Source organism: Macrosteles quadrilineatus, unplaced genomic scaffold, assembly GCF_028750875.1.
Source record: "Macrosteles quadrilineatus isolate MER2022 unplaced genomic scaffold, UCM_ALF_1.0 Scaffold_10__1_contigs__length_6754688, whole genome shotgun sequence".
NCBI lineage: Eukaryota > Metazoa > Arthropoda > Insecta > Hemiptera > Cicadellidae > Macrosteles > Macrosteles quadrilineatus.
Genome location: NW_026542603.1, coordinates 2,624,904 through 2,648,066, shown reverse-complemented (window position 1 = coordinate 2,648,066; position 23,163 = coordinate 2,624,904). Strand labels below are relative to the sequence as shown.

Genomic DNA, 23,163 nt, shown 5'->3' with positions numbered 1-23,163 from the left:
AAATCCCAGTTAGGCCTATAGACAATGATCCGAGTTATGCTTGACGATGATTTTTTCATCTGAGCTTTTGTATTTAAATGGTTTAAGTAGCCCATACCGGTACAGATTTTAACGAAGTTATTAAGTATATTAACAAAATGCATGCAACAGTCCACCAAAGAGAAACCTGTAATTCAATCGCATCAACAATGAACATAAACACGCACACGTCACCTTCTCAGAACTGCCACTGTACAATGTACAACTCTATGTACTGTATACTCTATGTAGAGTACAGTTTATACTCTATGTACTGTATACTTCCTAGATGTGCTGGCGCCGTCAACACGTGTTATTTACAGGGCTAATTAAGGCAATTGTAACCTTGTCCGAACACTAGACTCCCAGTGTGAGAAAACATCGGTGTCAAGTAACTAAACAAACCGAGAACAATAAAAAGATAGTGAACTTCCTTGACGGAAGTGAAGTGGAAAACTGAGGGGAACATTTGAATACGACTACAGTAGCTGATGTAATCATTTGTTATGCGGTTGGTAAAAATCGTAGGTAGATCTGTAAGGCTTTTGAATTAACTGAAGATAATTGTTGATTATTTACATTTCTGTCCAATCACAGTCTGATATGAACAGTTCGCTTTAAAGTTTACTGTTGCATTACCAACCGAAGTTTACATTTGCTATTTTAACAAAATAAAACAGTTCATCTGTAAAAAATGTTCTTCTTTCATTAGACCGATTAAAAACATCAAAACAAAGAATAAAACACACAATGAAATATTCTCAAGAGAATACGTTTGCCCATATCATCACACTCGACAACCAAACATGCACCCCATTAATTATAACCTAAGATTTTTCAGTATAACCAATGAATACAAACCCTTTGGTATAACACAGTTATCGGATTCTACAGATTCAACAATTAGCATCCAACATCGGGAATGACTCGTAAGAACCCAAGAGTTGATAAGTTATGTAGGCCTATCGTCAAAAATACCTTTATAATATTTGAACAATCTATGGATAAAGATAACGTGTTCTAAATAGTGTTAAAATATTGAGTATAGCAATCAGTTCTTATTAATGAATATAAACGAGGCTAATCAATAAAAGTCGGAGGGGATCTCGTATATTATTAACTAAATTCAAACTGCTTTATAACATGTATTATGTACACTATAGTACATGTGAATCGTATTACTTAATCTGTATAAAATAATGTAATACACGTATATATTTTTACAATTTATGTGAGCAGTTATAAATAACTCATTGTATTAAGAAAATATGAACATACAATATACATTTAGTTAAATTCTCCTCAATTTTTTTTTTATTTTAACAGATTTTGAACGTCAAATTTTAACACCAGAGTCTACGATTATTTATATTATTTCCCGTTTGAAGAAGAAAGGCCAACATGATTATTATTTACACAACGGCGTATGTTAGTTTTGTTGCATCACATGGGAGAAAGATAATAACATTGGACAGGGGAACGTGAGAAACTAGTAGTTGATAACAGCTCGTGCTGATAATGACCCTTCAAGGTCACTGACGCCTGCGGTCACGTGATTATAGATAATCAGCTGATAACATGACACCAGCTGACTGAAACCTCATAGAGGGATAAGCATGGAGTAACGTTAATCTCACTAACACCATTGATTTTTGTATGCTAAAAAGTCCCCATAATATGGATAAAGACCAGTTTTATCCAGTTGATACTAGTAGACCACAGAGTGTGCTATTAAATTGTATTTCTTCCCTTAGTTTTTTGGAAGTGGAATAGTTGGTCGTGATTTTTACGAAGGAGTTCATAAAAGTGATAAGATTATTATTACTGCAACTAATTGTGTAACTAATTTGCAGTGCCGCATCTAATTGTATAGTCAATAGAAGAACTACAGTACAGAACTACAGGTTCACCAACTACCATAATTAACAAACGACTAGACAGTTAATAACCATTTCACTTAAATCAATATGAAACTATAGGGCAGTAATTTTAGTTGTCGACTTACGTACTTGTGTCTTACTTTAGACTATGTTTTACAGTATCTATGTCTAACTACATGATATCAATACTAGTACTAGAGCACAAGCAGGATTTTATGAATTTATATTTTACTCTGTAAAAATCTTTTAAGTTGGTGAAGTAACAATAGAATAATAAAATAAAATAAATAATGAACATTATAGCACCCATAAATATAGTGCAGAAATAATATAATTTAGAACGATTTAAGCGGAATGAAGAATCTAGACGATCGCTCAGGAGCTGGTTACTTCCTAATTGTTTATAATAACTCGTTTTAGTTGGTTAAAATATTAAGATAAGTTGAATACGAAGAATTAAATAGTAAACAACAAACTATCCCTTTAAACCGTGTAAAATTGATCAAGAAAAGTTTATCTATGAGGGAAAATGTTAAATTTGTGGTACGAAGAAATGAAATCGACTACAATAACTATAAATGAATACTCATTGAACAACAGTTTCATTTTCAAGAAACTTCATTTTCGTAGTCATGAGACACTTGTTGCACAGCGGCTGACGCCGTAGCAAGTACAGTATCTGCAGCTATTCCTCTGGAGAAAGTGTGTTTAGAAGCGGCCCCTGCCCATATTACAATATTATTTAGGTCGCTGCTTTGTCAGCCGGTTTGAAAAAGGCCAAGGTTTCACAGATTCGCGGAGACAAAGGGACAAAACCGCTACAGGAAGTACGATTGTCGGAAGTTGTGTTAAACAGTAAAATTGTGGTTCGGCAAAAGGGGTTTTGGGGTTGTAGCTAAAGTAAGTCTTTGTGGGTTAAACATGTTCAAATAGAACAAGTGTAACAAAACAGAAGCTATAAACCATGGTGCCTACTATTTTAATAAAAATGTCTGCTTCAGGAGGATTTCGATCATTGACCCAATGACACGTCACAAAGAAAAGTTTTTCATATTTTATAATTTAAGGTTGCTTTAGCTTGACGACTAAGTGACTTGTCGGTCAAATGGTGGCTTCCTCTATTTATACAAGTTAGGGTTAAAATACAGTAGATAGTTCCTGATAAATATGCAATGCCATCTGATTATGTAATCATTTTTCAACGGCCCGATGTAAACATTATTTTTCAGCAATTCTCACAAATTTAATAACTTTTTTCAATACGTAAAATAAATAACAAAATCAGAATGTTGATTTGCGTATTTTTTTAAGTTGTAATTTAAATGTATTTAAAATCGTTGGTTAAAAATCCTACATGGCAAGTTGTCTAAATAGAATAAATTATTATTATTTACGTCTTTTTAATAACGTAAGTTCTGTAAATCTTTGGCAAGTTTAGGTTTGATTGGTCGTTTAAAAATGTGTATAAGACGCTGAAAATTAAAATTTTAGACTGTAATTTGATTTACTCTCTAACTCATGTGAGGTACTAACTGAAATAGTCTTTACTATATTATTGTAATTATTTAATAATTTTAAGTTTACCTTAGAGAAATTGAAGTCAGCTAAAAAATCGCACAGCAATTATTGTATTGAAGAGTGACATGCGACTGACTTAGTCACAATCTGTGTTACTTGAGGAACGTTGTTATACAACCTCTCGCGTTACAGTTGTGTCATTGACTAATAAACTTATGCAATTATACACCAGAAACTGCCGCATTGCGATGTTTTAGCACCGGGGCATCCATGATTGACAGATGCTGTAAAAGTCCGGGCATTCCTTGCTAACAACTGTTGGGTGATTTCCGTGAGGTTCGAATAGTTATACAGAATCAGAAAAGTATGCGGAGTTACTTAGCTACACAATGAATGGTTGTTGGAACATTAGACAATGAACTAACGTTAAGTAGGTATTTTATTCCCATGTTGAAGCTGTTTCGTTGGACATAAATATTTTTAATTAGATTTCAAGCAGAATATGTACGTTATTACATTTACATTTATTGTAACAGTGGCAGAGAGTAGGCCCTACTTCGACAAAATACCTCTTTCACGCTTACCCCTATTTGTCCTGTGTAGTAAGCCTTGATTAGAATTTGTTTTCATACTGTACCTTCATTTAAAAGTGCAACTTACTGTAAAGTATAGTAGACACCAACTGTTACAATGTAAAACAAAAGTGAAATACAAATTCAATCGTAGTACACTCTAAAAAGCTCGTTAAACTAAGTAAAGTTGTGTTTATACTTTATCGTCCTACTAGTAGTAAACAGAAAGCGATTAGAAAGGTGAAACAGTTTGCATCTAGGGCGTGAAAAGAGAACTTTTAACAACAATCAAAATACATCACGTATTTCAGTTCCTAATGCACTCATTTGTTGTGAAAGGGATTGTCAAGTCAAACCACTTACATGTACAGGTATTACAAAAGGCTTCAGCAATTATCCTACAATAGGCATTAGATCCTACATCATGTGCCCAAAGTGAAGTTGAAAGGAAACTTAGAGACAGCTAGAGAGCCCGAAACAAGTTTTTACTTTCCAAAAAACGCAAGCGTACGAGTAAAGTAATTGAAATTTGGTGTTAGCCACTCACTTCAATTAAGAGTTCCTAGAGGTTCATTTGCCTGCTAAATTGAATAAATAGACTACTCATACATTCTATTGTAAAGACTAAAGTTAAGCCTTATTTGAGTAAATTTAATCACCCGATTACGGTTAAGTGAGTTGCCCGGATTATTCTCAATGAGCCAAACCAAACCTTGCATAGCCATGAGTTTATAGTTTGAGATTTATTTTGCTTTTAAACAGCATTTAGTTCGAAAATACATTGGACTTATTAAGATTAGGCATGCACTGGTTAGTACACAAGTCAATTTAATTTACTTCCTAACAAACCCTTAAACAATTGGTAGAGGTGTACACGGCAGAGTGAAGACAATAAGAGGCTGGCTCTATACCCTTGATCTACGTACATTATGACGTAAGCAATGACGTATACATGATATCATGTTACTGCCTGTTGTGCCTTCGAGGAACACCCTGTGTACTTTCATTGTTGTGCCTACAGGGAACTATTATAGTTAAAATTGCTAATACAAATACGTACAAGAATAAGTAGACCAACACTGTTTCACACAATGAGAAAATTAACTTTGGATCTACATGTGCAGTGTGTAGCAGAGTTTGTAATAAAGAAATCGTATTTGAATGAGTGTTTAATATAGTGTGCTAACATATTAAAATACAATGTGCCTCTTAGTTGAAAAAATATACATTTGATGCGCACACAAGAGGGAATAGATAGCAATTAGCATTCAAAGTTTTTAGAATCTTCCTCTTTGTCAGAACGAAAAATAAGTTTAAACAGGGTCCCCACAACGCCCCAGCGCTATGTCAGTAGCTCAACTAAGTTCTCAATCCAAAACCATAGACTAACCAACCCAAGCCACAACCTTGCAACAGCTTTAACATAGAGTGGAATGAAATTTAATCTTAAGTAGTTTGCCTGAACATGCTTTTTGAAGGTCATAGTTGAAAAGTAGGTCTCCAGAACATCATAGCAAACCTAATTAAATTGTTATCGTCCTAAATAAAATTTAGATAAACTTCAAACATTCATTGTACAACATATTAGACAAATCCACGTTACAAATAACATTTGAACTGGAAAAGTTTCTAGTTTATTAAAGTGAATACACTCATTGACAACCTAATACTAGTCGTAGTATGGAAATCTATTTGCTTATGTAGGACCTACTAAACAAAAGAATCATGCCAGCTGCATATATAAACTAGATAAAAGTCATAGTTAACTATTTTAAAGAGGTCAAAGCTTTCTGGAGTAAACTCATCCTCCAGCAAAGCTCGGTCCCCAGTTACTATCTATAGAAACGCCAACAGACGGACACTTGACTATCCACTCTACGACACACAAATTAGATTTACGAGTTGAAAATAAAAACAAACCGTGTTCTTTGAAGAATTTACGACGCCCGTGTTTGCGTACACGAAGACTTTATTGCTGACTGTGAAAGACGAAACAGCTGTTCTACGTGATGAGAGATCTACGTGATACAACTACACAGGGAGTCGGAAATAAACTCTTTGACCAAAATAGAGTCGAAGATTATGATTTAGAGCTGCAGGTTTAGATATTTAGTTTGGACGTCAGAGGTTTTTCACCTCTGAACTAGTTCCAGTGCTATTGTCATTCATATTTTGCTGGGAGTAATGGAATTTTCTGTGGAGTAAGACGTTATTTTGTATAGATCATCACCGGCCGATATACAGTGTTATTGTTGAAGTTGAAACTATTATAGCAGACACTAATATTGTTTAGTAACGTGAATAGGTTTGGTTCACACCTTTCAACACAGACTTCAAAAAACAAATAACACACCTTATGGATCAAGGTGCTATAACCAACTACCCCCTATAACATCTAAAATCAAACACTCCCATCTTTAAAAAATTTAAACTTTACCTATCCGCTACGCTGTACTACACAATAAAATAATTCATTGAGGAACACACGTACTCAAAACACAAACATAAAAACCCCCAAACGATCGTGGCGATGACACCAGAAGTCAAGTAAGCGGTAAGTAAGAAGTAGGCCTACGTAAGTACGGCAAGTAAGGTTGCGTAGTTGAAGCACGGAATGTTCTTAGGGGTACGTGTTCGAATCCTGCAAATCACCAACACTATAGAACTGTTCAAATTGAAAGCCGATGCTCTTGCTTTCCCGTACTTTCAGACTACTAGCAGTAAATATAACCAGAAGAGAGAATACGTCTATAAAATCATGGTCGAAGTGCCATCGCAGGATCGCTACACTCGCGAGTTGCGCTCCAACACGATCGCGACGCAAAAGCAATCCCGTTTAGCGTCGGACAAGGAGGTTAGAGGACCAGAGACCAGACTAACCGGTTTCCAACAGCATCCTATCACGATCACAGCCTTGGTATCGTTAGCCATCGGAATATACAATGGCCAGTGTCATCCTTGCTTCTGCATCCACTGCATCTTTAATGGATTTGATTCGAGGAAATTGGACGACTAAGCCAGAGAAAGGGTAATAGAGGGTTGCCAACTTCTTCTAACCTATATTAATATTATGTAGGGTAATGAGTTTTTCAAATTAGACTAAATAATGTCCATTATTTTTGTTCAGCTCTTTTTCGACCTGTTTATAACTATGTCCAGTAAGTTCTGCTAAGGATTCAACAAGGGTACTTAAATAGGCAAAAGGGAAAATATAATCAAAGTACGTAGCCTGTTGTTTTAACAACTACGATGTTGATTTAACTTTCTCTCCCTTAGGTACAAAGAAAAGGAATTGTATTCGTCAATCTTTTCGTGTTTAAGATTTGGGTGGAAATATCCATTTTGCCGCTCCTGAACCCCAAAAAGTGATTAATTCGTAGTCAAACTATTATGAAATTTGGTATGTGGGTACCACCGTGATGTATCAGTTTGGCCCTCCTGAGCCCCAAAAAGCGATTATGTTAATTCGTAATCAAACTTTTGTGAAATTTTGTAAGTGATGGGTACTACCGCGATATATATCAATGGATTTTTATTAAAATTTAGTGTGTTGTAGCATTTTTAACCGTAAACAAAATGGTACACTCCCAAACACTAATCTTTTTCAAGGCTCATAGGGTTTCTCCCGGCGCTAATTCAAGGATGTTCAAAGTATGTGTCAGTTTGAAGATAGGCTACCGTTTGTTTTCTATGTGATGTATTATGTAACTTGATTTGTGGCCAAGGAAAACGAGGAAAGTTCAATGTTGGAACAGAGATGGTACAGTATCATATGCGATAAGACTATAAATGTCACCCCCAACCTAAAGAACATAACGAAATGTAGTCTAAAATGTACTACATAATATAACCATTCTGAAAATTAAATCTTATTTGTTCGATAAATATTGAGTTGATCAAATGTATGCATAGAGATGACGGCATCAAACCACTGAAATATGGACTTTTGCTAAGGTTAAAATTCTCGTGAGGCGGGTTGTTGGATGGATTACTCTATGTTGCCAAGTTATGCTCTATGGCGCTTTTGCCAACAGGATACGGAAGTAGCTTGGCTTGTAGCGGTAGGCACGGAGCTGGAGAATGTTAGGTCGATAGAGCCCCGACATGCTATCGCTACTACTGTTATGTTATAACTGACTCAGATAAGTCTAATGGGCATCTGCTCACAACACAGCCAGGCCTGCTTTGGTGGCCGATGTAAACACTACGTTGGCTATATACACCCCTCTAAAATTAGCAGAAATCATTCAAACGTATCTTCTGATCAATTGTTATGTCTTTGTTCAAACAATATTTAAGCTATGTGCGCGTACGATAACAAACGATCAATCGATAATCACCAATACATGCTTAATCAGGCCGGGAGTTCTTTTAGTCAGGGTCACTTCCAATCTTTTATCTGCAGCCTAAATTATGTTTCACGATAACAAAAGGAATGAACCCATCAGTGAATAGCCTAGGCATTTTCTGGCAGCTAAACCAATGAAAGGTTGAAATAATGTTTTTCTAACATCAATTACCTTCTAGAAAAATTAATTTTACTATCGTAAAATTAAACGATACATGCAAAGTGTATTGTAAAATATACCAGCAATACAACTTATTATTTGCGGTTCCCCGTATAATTACAAGATCAAATGTTTCCATCGTAAATCGGTTTCACATTTTTTACTGTAGCCATTTTAGAATTAAATTTACATTACATTATCATTGCAAATTCATGAATGAATCAAATTGATGCGCTCCTAGACACAAGACAGACAGTTTTGTAAATTAAGGAGAAAATCAATCGAAGATTTGACTAAACTACTGTATTCAATAGTCATACTGTATATAGTTTGTAGTTTTTGCAGCTTATTTCTGTATTGTTTTTGGTTTGCTGTGTGACGTGTGCTGTAGTTAGATTGATGCGTTATACTCCGTTCAAACAGCCGTGGCACCTGACGGATTAGGACACCCCATTGAAACCCTTGGGGCCTCCTAATCCCTCAGGTGCCACGGCTGCTTGAACGCACTATAGTCAAGATTTGGACTTTTTTAAATGACAATGCCTATTGTATTATTTGTACCGAATGGCTAATAAAATCATTTATCATTATATGATTAAAATAACAGAAAAACATTGGCTGTATTTTAGTTCCAAAAAAACTTTGTCAAAAGACAACGTGCCGGTGCCGCATTGGGGTGTTTTTATTTACTCCTGCGTTGTCTTGAAAATAAAGCCGGGTAGTAATTGTTCAATTCTGCAGTGACTGTTGTGATCAGTCTGGGGAAACTACTGGAACTACGTTCGCACTTTGCAGTCACAGTTCACGCCTGATTGTAGCCTACCCAACCGTCATGTCATACCCCATAGTCGCGCCCGACACTGGAAAGTTAACAGCTCAACCCCTGTAGCCGATTACCAGACAATCGATTGTTTCATACATTTAAGTATATAATATCCGTTAGTTTGAGCAAGAAACATAGCTTGAAAAAGTGTTCGAGACTCTAAAATCCAATCTTAAGAGACATAGGCCTACATAATCAAATCCCAGATAGCACGTAAGCTTGATTCAAGCCTTGAATTACGCTTGCTTTTACTTGAAATGACAGCTTTGAAATGTCACTTTAGGATTCAAACTCGAGTCAAGTGTCAACTTCGTGTAACACACTTGAATTACGCTTACAGTGGATTGAATTAACAGCTTTGAAATGTCACATTATATTCAAACTGGATTCGAGTATACACAACACACTACCTTTACGCTTGCACTTGCTTGTATTAACAGCTTTGAAATATCACATTAGATTCGAACCCGAGTCGAGTGTAATATTACCCACAATGCACTTCCATTACGCTTACGTTGGCTTGAAATTACAGCTTTTAAGTATCACGTTGGATTCGAATTGGAGTCGAGTGTAAGTTACCCACAATTCCGAGCGGGAACGACGCTAACGGTGGGACCGACACTTGAAGACGCCATCGGCCATATTGGTTTATTGCTTTGTCTTTGTGTATTTGTTAGTGAGTGAGTCATTCTCAATCTCTCTCATTGTGAAATATCGATATTGTGGTGCTGAGTTGTTCAAGTTATTATATATTGTTGAAGCTGATTTTTTATTAAGTTTCAGTTTCATCTAGGCCTATTTCTTCTTATCCATCAAGGTAAGTTCTTACAAACTAAGTTAAGTAAACTCAAGGATTGTGACTAACAAAATCAAATCGTCTTAATTACGAGAATAGCCTAGGAAGAAATTAAGTAAACTCAAAATCAGTGAACATTTTAAAGGAACTAAGTATAGCCTAAAGCCTAAAGCAAGCCACTTTTGAGTTGGTCAGCCTACGTGCAATGAGTAGCCTAGCCTGAAAAAAAAGGTTAGAGGCGAAGTGTACCTATTTAAATATGACCGATAATTTGTTGTCAACTTATCGGCCTACCTTAGTTTGTTTGAGTTGTTTGTATGCCTAAAAATATTTTTTTTAACCAGCTTGGATATCAAGTTCTCCATATAAGATAGGTATTGTGGTTTGGTCTAACTTAGGCATTGTCTTCACTGTTTAGGATATAGTATAGACTATGGTAAGTTATAGCCTAGATTAGCCATAATGGGCCTAAGTTACATTGTAGACTATTCTATAAAACTGGGTTTTTCTATGCGGGGAGAGAGTAGCAAGGAGAGTGAACTCCTCTTGTCTTAAATAGTTTAATGCTACTGTTTTCCTAGAAGCGGAGCGGAATGCCATGTTAATCGATTTTCCGCTCTCCGCGCTCCTTTTCCGCGTCTAGGAAAACCCGGCTTTAGACTTAACTTGCCTAATTTTATATGCCATATTTTATACCATGATATTTTAATGTGTAGGTGACTTATAACTTAGGGTAGGGACTTAAAGCTAAGTTACTTCAGTAGCCTACTCAATATTTAAGCCTACTTTGTTAGTGACACTGTCAGATAAAATGCAGTAACCTACGTTTAATCGCAGTAAGAGTCTGGTCAGCTTTCAGGCGATGAGTTTCTGATATAGGCTACAACATTTCTTCTCCATTAAACTAAAATTGGCATTACGTTAACTTACTTTGATTTAGTCCGCTTAACTTAAGGCCTATTTTGCTTGGAGCGACTGTAGCGATAGTCGCACAGCGATTATCGTTCAGTTACTATCGCTGTTACGGCGGCCGTTTTGCTCAGAGCGATTGATTTTCAGTCGTCGCACGATTTTTCATAGTTATTTTAATCCTACCAGCACTCACAATGGTGAGGCCACGAGTGCGTGTTGTAACTTTTTAAAGTATCTCCTCAGGGAGGAGTTAGAAGATGAGGCTCTACTTGACCCTAGTGGAAGTATCAATAGACGATTGATAGAAAATACGTAGTGATACGTAGGATTTGGGACAGATACTTATCACTAGATGTCACTAGGTAGGATATAAATAGAAAACTGTAGTGATGTCAATGAAAAAAATATATTTATATCAATAAAAACAAATTAGTGATATCAATAAGAGTACATGAATGTCGGAAAATAAAACTTGGAGTCTAAATAAAAAATATTTATTCATACAAAAAAACTGATACAGTATTAAAACCCACAACTAAGTAACATAGTCAGCTAGGAACAGTCAAGCATTTTATATTTAAATTTGAATGGACGAGGATTACCTAAAAAAAATGTAAACACACATATGAGCAATGACAATGCAAAGTTTGCTGGTAATGAAGAGTCGCCTGTTTCTTCTACCTACAATTAAATATAGAAAATGAAATTAATGTGTAAGGAAAAATAACCAAAACAGTACAACCTTAACAGCACATGAATGGAAAAAGTAATGTGAACAAAAAGTAAATTATGGCTATTTTAACCCGTATTATTAATGTGCTTACTGAGTGAACTGGACTGTTTTGAGGTTCTGTGCATCAGTCATGGCGCGATTATCGCTCAGACTGGTACCCAAGGCAGTGGTCCGCGTCTGTAGCTAGCGACTCTTGCGATAGTCGCTCCAAGCAAAATAGGACAACGCAAACTCCGTCAGAGCAGTGCCCAGCTACTATCGCGGAGCGATTATCGCCACGTGACTATCGCTGCAATCGCTCCAAGCAAAATAGGCCTTTAAGCTACTTATTAAAATCAAAATTAAGAAAAATGCAAACAAACTTAAACCTAAATAATAAATAAGTAAGTTACTTATTTAGGTTTCAGTTCGTTTGCATTTTTCTTAATTTTAACACGTTCGCTACCACAATTATATGGAATTTACGTTCGCATAGACCAGCGACGCAATTGTGCGTCGACTCGTTTCTCACAATAGACCACCGACGCATATTTGCGTCAGCTGGTCACATTGAAATGGACTAACGACGCACATTTGCGTCGGTATTCTAATGTTATTAAACAGCGTATTTCTTAGCAACGGTCTATTTTAGAGCCCGGATTTTATCATATCGGTCTAGAGGGATATCTGCCGCAAATGTGCGTCACTTGGTCCGTGGATATGACGATTGGTTACGTCACACAACAGTTGGCAACATTGTTGTTTACATTGTGTATTCCGCGACATCACAGAACAGATGTAAACGTTATAACCTTTGCAGTTTTGGCTAGTGTTTAGTGGAGTTTCTTTAGTTGTTTATGTAAAAGCTTGAAACAACCAAATTTACAACGACGCTTACGTGCGTCGCCTGGTCTATTGAAACGAAAATGTAATCTTTTTAACTGGATTTCGTTAAATAGACTGACCGACGCATATATGCGGCGTTTTAAAATTCGCTCATAACGAAAAATAAAAACAATATTTATTGCTTACTAATTCACTTAAGGTTATTATTAAGTCAATTAGTCCATTTAAACGATATTTATCTTTTGGTCTGTCGGCAATGTTATTCCTATATCACTTGGTCTGTAAGCAACGTCATGATCATTCCTTTTAGTCTGTAAGAGTGACCGGACCGACGCAAATGTGCGTCGCTCGGTAGCGAACGTGTTAATCCTTTAGCCTATAGCAAAATAGGCTAGTATAATATAATATACAATACATATAAAAATAAATTTGATTAAAATGTTTTTTGTGGACTCAACAAAAAATGCTTCCGGACCACACTTTGAGAAACTCTGGCCTAAGTTAAACTTAATATTTTACATCGAATGAAATATTTTAATCTGAGTCAAACATTTAAAGTTAACTTTACTTCAGTATTTTATGGAAAAATAACGTAATCCTAACTTAACTTAATATTTTATTATAGTTAAATTATCGAATAAAAGTTGCATCTGATGATATAAAATAGGCCTTTTGTAGGTTTATTGCAGAACTGTACCTGGGTGTTTTAACATAAATAATTTATAACTAAAATAACTTAGGTCTAGGCTTAAGTTTAGACACAGGTTATGTAATAAAGACCTTCTAAATAAAGTTATACACATCGGCTTACAGCTGGATTATTTTTACCAGAAGCGGTTAAGATAGGCACTGTAGGGGTGGCACAATTTGTATAACACCTGCAGAATTTAAAACGGTCAAAATGAGAGTTAAAAAATTAAAAAAAATTATAATTTGTGTAATATAAAAATTAAACTGTCATAACCTAACTAACCAAACTTGTTGATAATGGAAAAATCAAATGAAGGTTTACTAATAGCTACTGACTTATTTACTACCTTTAGTCCATCAGTGACGTTGAATATTAGGATCAGTCTATTTTAATCGCCCTACCGGCGCATGTACATGTCGATCAGTAGCGAACTTGTCAAACAGTTGATTTATTAAAATATTAAGGAAATATGAAAGTAAAATCTTGAACTTTGCTTCAGAAATTAAAACTAACCCCAGGCTTGAAATGGGAAGACAAACTTTAGGTCTTAGGGGTTAAATGTAGGCTACTATTCTGTATTAAGTTCATTTTAAGTATTTTTTTTTTTTTTTAGCTGCTGCACAGAAAATGTTTGGCATAAGTGAAGCCACGGAAGCCAAAGTTACAAGCGTTGATGCTAACTGGCTTCAACAAGTCAAAACCAGATGTGAAAGAAGGTAAGGATAAAAAATTTTCACCAACTAACTATTCAACTCATCATTAATAGAATTCCATTGGTAGCCTAATAATACTGTACCGTGGACTAAATTATACAGGGGAGGAGACAGTTGAAACTGACGTGTCCTCATACTTGTTACATGAAAGTCTACTGCAAAATATATAAGCCAATAATGTTAATTCTGTAAAAATAGCCAAACTATAGACACTTTAGGATTACTATAAACAAAACATAAGATGCCAAGATTATACCTTTTAAATCTTTTGATCTTTAGACATGTGATGAATGGTCTCAAATCTATCCTAGAAGACAAGTTGTTTCAGTACCGCCCACTTCCTGCCGATCCAGTGTGGTTAAACCGTACTGATAAAAATTGTCTGGTTTAAGAAATATATCTGCTGAGTGCAGTCTGGTTACTAGGTGTTCGGGTAAAAAGGAGTCTACTGCATAATGGTTTTTCATAAAAATGTTTTCAGCGAATTTCCCTATAGGGAAGTAGCTATTACCGTAGGTGGCACGGTAAGACCTAGACCCGGGACCGATTTACTTTTTCATTTTGATGTCCCCAGAGGCCAAAAACACTATTCGTTCAAATTTTTATATATGTACATATATATATATATATATATATATATATATATAGACTTATATATATATATACGTCCGTGAACGCGATAACTTGAGTAATTTTTGTCCGATTTTGATGAAATTTGGTTTAAAGGTGTAAAGCGTGATAAACTTGAATGAGTTCGCGAACCAGCACGATCGGACCATGGGAACGGGTAAACTTGAATGAGTTCGCGAACCAGCACGATCGGACCATGGGAACGGGGCTTTACGAGGGGTTTTATGGGGTAAAAATTGGTTTTTCTCACTTTTGACCCTCAAAACACAAAATTTCCCAATTTTTCTTTAGACCTTTTTAAAGAGCTTATTAAACAAATAATTTAGTATATAAAAGTATTTTTGTTCGATTATTAGTAACGGAGAAAATTAAAAAAATTGTAAATTTAAAATTCCCATGTTATTCTTATGGAGAATATTGTCAAATGTTGTAGTTTGCTTGTTTATGAATATATTTTGATCAAACTTGGCAAATTTATTTATTTTGTACTAAGCTATCAATATTTTACTCAAAAACACACTTAATTAGTTTCCTTGTAGCAGCAAACCTAGGTACTCGTTAAACCTAATGTTATTAAAATATATTTAACTGAAAATCAATTCAGACAAATGGAAATTCGCTTAGTCGGCAGGTTTGCTGCGGCGGGGGTATTTATTGTTTATCATTATGATCACTCAAGGACTCAGGTACTGTATAAGCTAAAAAATACCCCCCCCCCGCAGCAAACCTGCCGACTAAGTGAATTTCCATTTGCCTGAATTGGTTTTCAATTAAATGTATTAATTTAACATTAGCTTTAATGAGTACCTAGGCTTGCTGCTACAAGGAGGGTAAAAAAGTGTGTTTTTTAGTGAAATATTAATAACTTAGTATCAAATAAATAAATTTACCAAGTTTGGTCAAAATATATCCATAAACAAGCAAACTAAAACATTTTACAATATTCTCCATAAGAATAACATGGTAATTTTAAAATAAATTTTTTTTGGATTTTCTCCGTAACCAATAATTGTAAATAAAACACTTTGATATACTAAATTGTTTGTTTTTTTAAGCTCTTTAAAAAGGTCTGGAGAGAAAATGGGAAATTTTGTGTTTACAGGGTCAAAAATTAGAAAACCCCATTTTTACCCCATAAAACCCCCCGTAAAACCCCGTTCCCATGGTCCGATCATGCTGGTTCGCGAACTCATTCAAGTTTATCCCGCCTTACACCTTCAAACCAAATTTCATCAAAATCGGACAAAAATTAACTTACTCAAGTTATTGTGTTAACGGACATATATATATATATATATATATATAAATCTATATATACATATATAAAAATGTGAACGAATGGTGTTTTTGGGCTCTGGGGACATCAAAATGAAAAAGTAAATCGGTCCCGGGCCTAGGTCTTACCATGCCACCTACGGTAATAGCTACTTCCCTATAGGGAAATTCGCCAAAAGAAAAATGCAAGTATTTTTATTCTCGTAGAGGGGTTTTCATGTTTCATAGCAATGCTGGGCTTACCTGGGTTAATTTATACAGTAAATGAAAGCTTATATATATTTGTAAAGTATGAGCAAGATTTGTAACAAATGTCTTGGCTATATTTAGGATAACCAACCAAGCACTATCACTAGTTTTATACTTAAACGATAAAATATAGAATCCCGCAGATTCACCTAATTATTTTATAGAAGTGATAATGCCGCAACGCCTAGGTCTCGCCTGAAGTAAATGTGAAAACAATCCTGGGCTTGTGTCTAGCATTTTTTGACAGTAACAATGTAATTGTGTTTTATACATATTAATAATTAATATTAATATTATTGGGAAGATCATATATTGTATTTGTTTATCATTGTAGGAATAAATTAATTTTCACTAAACAGGCCTACACTGGTTGTGAGTTAAACTGCGTTAGTTAAAAATGTTGCTTACTTGCCTATTTTTTTATACCAGAGATACAAAATTAATCATTTTGGTTAATTTATCCTTAAATTTAATATTGATTCTATTTTGTTTTGACTTTTTTCAGAGGGAAAAAACCTGCCACTGTGGACAGTGGGGAAGAAGTTCCACTCAATGGGGATGAAGATCTTGTTGAATAGATAACTTACTCTGTATTATTAAAATAATCGTAAAATGAGGAATTTTTGATGGAATTGTTTGTTGAAAGTTAAAGATACGAGGCATTTTTAAATGTAAATGTGTTATGTAAATCTTTAATATAAATCTATTTAGACAAATTACCTCTTGTGTTTTATTTTTAATTTCAAAGAATTCTGAATTCTACGTACTGAATAGTAATAATATGTAAAATTGTAGGGTTGAAAACTATAATAACTCATGTTTTCTTCCTCTTTTATAAAAATAAGTTTTTAGATGGTATCTCGCTTTTTTATTTAGAGAAGTGTATTGGCATTTAACAACTAGAGGCATTGAAGTTATTAGATTATGTTGTGATTGTGAAAAATTATCTGAAATATTGGAAGATTATACTGTGCTATGCATCTCAACCTAAAAAATATGAAATTTGTATTACATGTGTCAAGACTGTGTGAATCCTGGTAAAAGCATATGAATTAAATTTTCAGAAATAAAAAAGAGCTTGTAAGTGGCTAAAAAAGAATTATTTCTTGTACTCTTCAATTTATATTAAAATTAGATGTTTCAATTTTTATTCAAATTAGGTATTTCAAGTTTTATTAAAATTGAATCTTTCAAGTTTTATTCAAACTGGAAGAGCGGGAACTTCGACGCATGATTTTAACTTGAATCAAGTTTACAAACCCGATCCTTCAAGTTTGCAGATTTGTCAAACCAAACTTATTTCAAGCTTGAATCAAGTATTTTTTCAATTTATATTTAGATTAGATAGTTCAAGTGTTATTCAAATTAGATGTTTCAATTTTTATTCAAATTAGAAATTTCAAGTTTTATTCAAATTAGATGTTTCACGTTTTATTCAAACTGGAAGAGCGGGAACTTCGACGCATGATATTAACTTGAATCAAGTTTACGGACCCATCCGAGCAAACTTGATTCAAGTTTGCAGATTTGAAAAATCAAACTTGTTTTAAGCTTTAATCAAGTATTTTTTGCTATCTGGGATACAGTGTAAACTCAACAAGACCCTCGATAACAAATCACTCTTGATATCGTGTCATTTTAAAATGCCCTTGATTTTATATTAGTCTCTCCAATCACATGTTATTGTAAACCTCGGCATCGGCAAGATGTCACCCTTGAATGCTTAGAAGGTATATAATTCTTCTTATTTGATAATCCCCAATAAATACTTGCTGTCAAAGTTCTACGCTGTGACTGTGTAGTTAACTTAAACTAAACCAGGCTATTCACCATATAAATAGAGTTATGAGTTTTCTTTCTCCCTACTTCGTTTCTGCGAGTACTCCTTTAACTTGTATCAGAGAAATAATTCGCCTAACCCTTGTTCATTCCTTCTAGACGCTTTAATACAGACATGTCAAAGACTTTCTTCATATGTTGCCCATCGCCGACACTAAAACTAACGAACATATAACTAAAAATACAAGCTTTCGACCTCCCTACCTCTAGTTTCTGCGAGTATTCCTCAGCGAGTCTCTCGTTCTGGCGGCTCAACTCCTCGTTCTTCTCCAGGAGCGCCTTGCCTAGCTCTGCAGCGAGGATGAGGTCCTTCTCCTTCTGTTGGAGTTGAGCATACACATCCTCAGGGTCCGCCGAAGGCTCCAAACTCCTGGACTCCACGTCGTATATGTAATCCTCCAAGGCGTACTTCGGCTTCATTTTGTCCCTGTGCATCATCCCCCTCTTGAGATTGATACTGTTGCGTTGTTTGGTCGCGAACATCGACCCAAGGCCTAAGTCACACAACACTACCTACCACATAACAGACACCGTTGGAACAGTTCACTCGCGCACACGGACATAACCAAAACAAACAGCGAGACAGTGGCGCGGCGCGGTAGACGACCAACCGTCTTGGCTCAGGTGTACCAACCTAATGCCAATGCCGCCTTCTCCACCCCCTCCCATTACCAATCACCTGTGCGACAGTGCTGCCAACGACGGAGCGCGCGGGAGTTGCAGTACTACCACTACCGCAGCGAGTACAACTCTCGGTTTCACCCTTTCCCAGCAATCCCAGGGCTCTACTACCCCCTATTGTCACTATTGTCCCATCGCCACCACATCAGGCAAGGATCAAATTTGTTTCTATTGTAGCAAATTGTCCTATACAGTAGTTTAGGAAGTAAACTTTAAACTGAAAACTAAAATTACACAAACACCTCAGAGGCAAACAAAACTACTGAGGGAATGTTTTATTTAGCCAATTGTTGAATTTTTCAACTATTCTAACGGTAAACGGTACCAAAATATAAGAAAATCGGTTCATAAACAATGGAGGAAAGTCATTTGAATATACTGTGTATCAAGCAATATCTGCAGCCATTGGGTAGCATCACTGCTAAAACAATAAAACAATTAGCCGGTTTAATTATTGGCTACCTAATAAGCGAGAATATTGATTAGCACAGTATCTAAAAAATACATTTCTTATTTTATTAAAGATTAGATAGAAAAAAGTTAGTATCGTTAGAATATCAAACTAAAAATGACAAACTAAAACGTGACCCAGGGATTTTTTCAGATGTAGTTTTTATGTTATTTAAGTTTAAACACCTTAAGGTCCGCACTTGATATAAAACTTATTTTCAGTACTGAAACTAACAATATATACAAATATTTCTCCCAAATAGGTCTTTGCATTAGTAACGTACCCAATTTTTAGTGTGTTATTGTAGTTTTTTCGTCCCAGAAATGACACCTCAAAAGGTCGGTGGAGAGGACACCCTGTCCAGGGTGTATGTCCAGCGACAGCTGGACCTGTTGCTGCCGTGGCTGACGAAGTGGCGAGTCAAAGTCAACGCTGACAAGAGCGAGGCCATCTCCTTCACGAGGTCGAGGAGGCAGGACGATGGTCAACACCTCCACCTAGACGGGGCCGACATCCCATGGAAGCGCCGGGTGAAGTACCTCGGCGTCCTGCTGGATCAGCGACTCACCCTGACTCCCCACGTCGAGAGGGTCTGCGACCTCGCCAGGAAAGGTCTTGGCGCCATCCGCCCGCTGCTCAGGTCACGGAAGTTGTCGACGGCTGCAAGAGTCCGACTCTACACGGCCCTGCTTCGGCCTGTCCTCACGTACGCAGCCCCTGCATGGTACCACCTCACCTGCAGAACCGCTAGACGGAGGCTGCTCGTCGTCCAGAGCAAGGCTCTTCGGCAGGCGACAGATTCACCCTGGTACGTGAGGAACTCCGTCATCAGGGACTCCACAGCAGTGACAACTCTCCGAGACTTCGTCGACGGCCTTCGAGCGAGACTTGAAGAGACGGCGGATGACTCTCCGTGGGAACACATCAGGGACCTGGTCGCTGAGGATGTTCCCCAGCTTCGCCCCCGGATCGACGACTAACTCCCAGAACGACGTTGACGTCTACAGGTAGCTGAGCTACCAGGGCTTGGACCCACAGGAGTTGACCGAAAGGAAGAGACTTGGCCCCAGACTGACAAAGGGGACACTTCGCCGGTCTCCGGGTTTTTGGTAAGGCGATTACTTTATTAATATTTAACTTTATAATTTTTGTGATTGTCCAGGCTAACTTAACCTTTTAAAGTCAGTGATTGATTGATACTAATCGTAATCAATTTTATAATAATTGATTTCATTTATAATTTGTGTGAATAAATATAGTGACTATTAAATTCCTGTTTGAATATAATAACGTGTCAAAGAGAATTATAATTATTAGAGTTTTATATATAAATTTCATTTGCTTAGGCCTACTTAAATAGAAGGAGCCTGTAATTATTTTATCATCCATTTTTATTATTGTCTTTATTATTATCTTTATCATATTGTCCATCCACTTTATTTGAATAATGATTAAACATTCTTATACCTCTCACTAAAGTATTTTTATTATTTTCAATCGATCCCGGTTACGCCCCCGGTCACAATTTCAATCGTGGCAAATGGTGGAGACAGCCGTGTCTTAAGTTTTTACTTAAGAATAGTTCTTTTTTTGTGTACATCAATGATTTATTTTGTTTGAGTTACATCTTATATGTCTATAATCGTTAGGCCATTGTTATTATTACCTGGACAATCGTTGTATTTTTTATGCATGCTAGAAAGTAAGTAATTTCTATTTAGTGTTGTGTTTTATAAAAGTATTATCTATTTTTTATTTTGGGCGCGTGATAAGCGATTTAAGCCGTTTGATACACCCTCGTTGAGAATAAATAGCTTGACGACAGTGAGCTGCAGCTCATGCTTAATTCTCGTTGTTAGGCCTCTGTATTAATCTAGTTTTAAAGTTATTAGCCACTCTTTCGTTTTATACGTCTTTTACCAGGTATTAGGGCTCGGTTATAATTCTTATTATTAGCTTATTTACACGAATATTTTTGTTTTGTATTATTGAAGATTGCTTATGCGTATTATTTAAATGACGATTGATAACAATAACGCTGTCTAAAGTTGAATTTTATATTTGTTTATGTCTTTTATTTTGTACCTATTGATAGGATGCGATAGGCTTCTATAGCGAGTTAAAAATTTGTAATGTGTTTCTTTAACGTAGGAATGTGTGGATTGATTTTGTTACATTAGCTCTGTGAATTATTTTATTTAGATAATTTTTTCATGTCATATAACAAAACTATGTGTAATGGCGAGTAATGGACGCACTAAGTTTATCAGACATTAAAAGCTGTAATAGAAAGGAGGTATTAAACTGGTATAAAAATTTAGGGCTAACTTATCCGGTAGACGCTGATCTAGACTATTTAAGAGGAAATCTTAGATTGTTAAAACTGAAGCACGATCAAGATTCCAAACTTACTTTGTATAGTTCACCAAGTGAGTTCCACACTTATGATTCAGTTAATGAGTATCATAATGAGATAACTTTAGATAATAGACAGCTAACCCCGCCCCCGTATATCAAAATACCGACATCCAGACCTTAGGTGCCGGCTCGGGATCGCATACCGTCGACCAGACCAACAGTTCACTTCATACGCTTGAACCTTCAGAAGCCGTCACTATGAATAGGGAAAAATCTCCTTTTTATCAACCTGGAAATTTCACGGGAAAAGCTGGTCAGGATATTAACATATTTTTCAACAAATTTGAGCGTGCATCCAAGATAAACGCATGGGATGATAATAAAAAGGTCTTATATCTTCCCATGTATCTGGAAAACGCTGCACTAAGTTTATTTGAAAATCTTGAAGTTAAAAACCCCCAGGCTACCTATAAAGCTTACAAAACTGCTTTCTTATCGAATTTTGCACCGGTTGAAAGCAAAGAACTGCTTATGCTAGAGCTAAACTCACGCGTCCAACAACCTAATGAAACGGTAGCAGAATATACTGCTGACGTTGAAAAACTCTGCCGGCTGGTCGACTCGACAATGGACGAGTCCAAAATCTGCGGTCATATTCTAAAGGGGTTAAATCCTGCGATGTTACAGCAAATATCTATTTTGGATAATACCACTCTAGGATTGTTAAAGGCGAACATTGCTAAATTTGAGCATGGTAATTACTTGTTAAGGCGTAGATTTGGGGTATTAGAACCTAAGCAGTCCAATCATGCTGATATTGAAGCCAAATTAAATTCTCTTACTGAAATGGTGCACGAGATACATGTTTCTGCTAAAACCGACAGAGTTGAACGCTATGGTAAAGATAGAGTCGACGACAGATCTCAAGACGACAGCAGGCGATCTCGTAGGGATATCTCGCCCTATACTCCACATAGCTCTCGTAGCTTACCACGTCATGAAGAAAATAGGTCGTCTAGTTCCCAAAAGTATCACCGATCACCTGCCAGATCACCATACCGCGAGGAGAATAGGAGACCAAGTTATCGCCATTCCCCCGCCCGAACCAGCTATAATAATCGAGATGAAAGAGGACGTAGTCCTTACCGATCTGAAAGCCCTTACCACACATCAAGGTCTTATACTCAGCTTAATTCGTATAGTGATCGTGACCGATACCCCCGCAGGGAAAATGTTCATTATGGGGGTCGACCTGGTAAACAGGTGCATTTCTCTAACTTCCCCAGTCAGCCTTGTAGGAATTGTCATAACATGGGACATTTCACTGTTGACTGTCGTGCCCCTCGTTATCAAAAAAACTGATTAGGCCGGGGGATGATGAACCTCCCCCTGCTGGCCAAATACCTCGGAAGTTTAACGACAGTGTACATAGCATAGATAATGATGAGTGTAACATTTACAATCCATGCGTGCAAAAGCAATATCAGCAAAAGCATGTAAGGTTCCTTTCTGACTTTACAAAACAAATGAAAGCGGAAAGTGTTTGCAGCTCAGTTGTTACTCGGGGAATCAAGAAAAGATATCCTTTGCACGTGAACGGATTAATGGAGGGCGGTGAAGTAGCTATACTCTTAGATTCTGGAGCTAATATTTCATGTGTAAATAGCAAGGAGCTCAGGGAATCAAAATAT

General features: G+C 36.2%; 1 protein-coding gene across 1 annotated transcript in view; it reads right to left on the bottom strand.

Annotated features, from left to right (window-relative positions):
• LOC129004701 (bicaudal D-related protein homolog) overlaps window positions 1-18,604 on the bottom strand; it is a 100,583-nt gene extending 81,979 nt beyond the window's left edge. Inside the window, exon 1 of the mRNA XM_054433267.1 lies at window positions 18,187-18,604. Within this exon, the coding sequence (XP_054289242.1) occupies window positions 18,187-18,465 (279 nt within the window). The 5' untranslated portion in view covers window positions 18,466-18,604. The remainder of the gene's footprint in view (window positions 1-18,186) is intronic.
• Window positions 18,605-23,163: the final 4,559 nt, after the last annotated feature.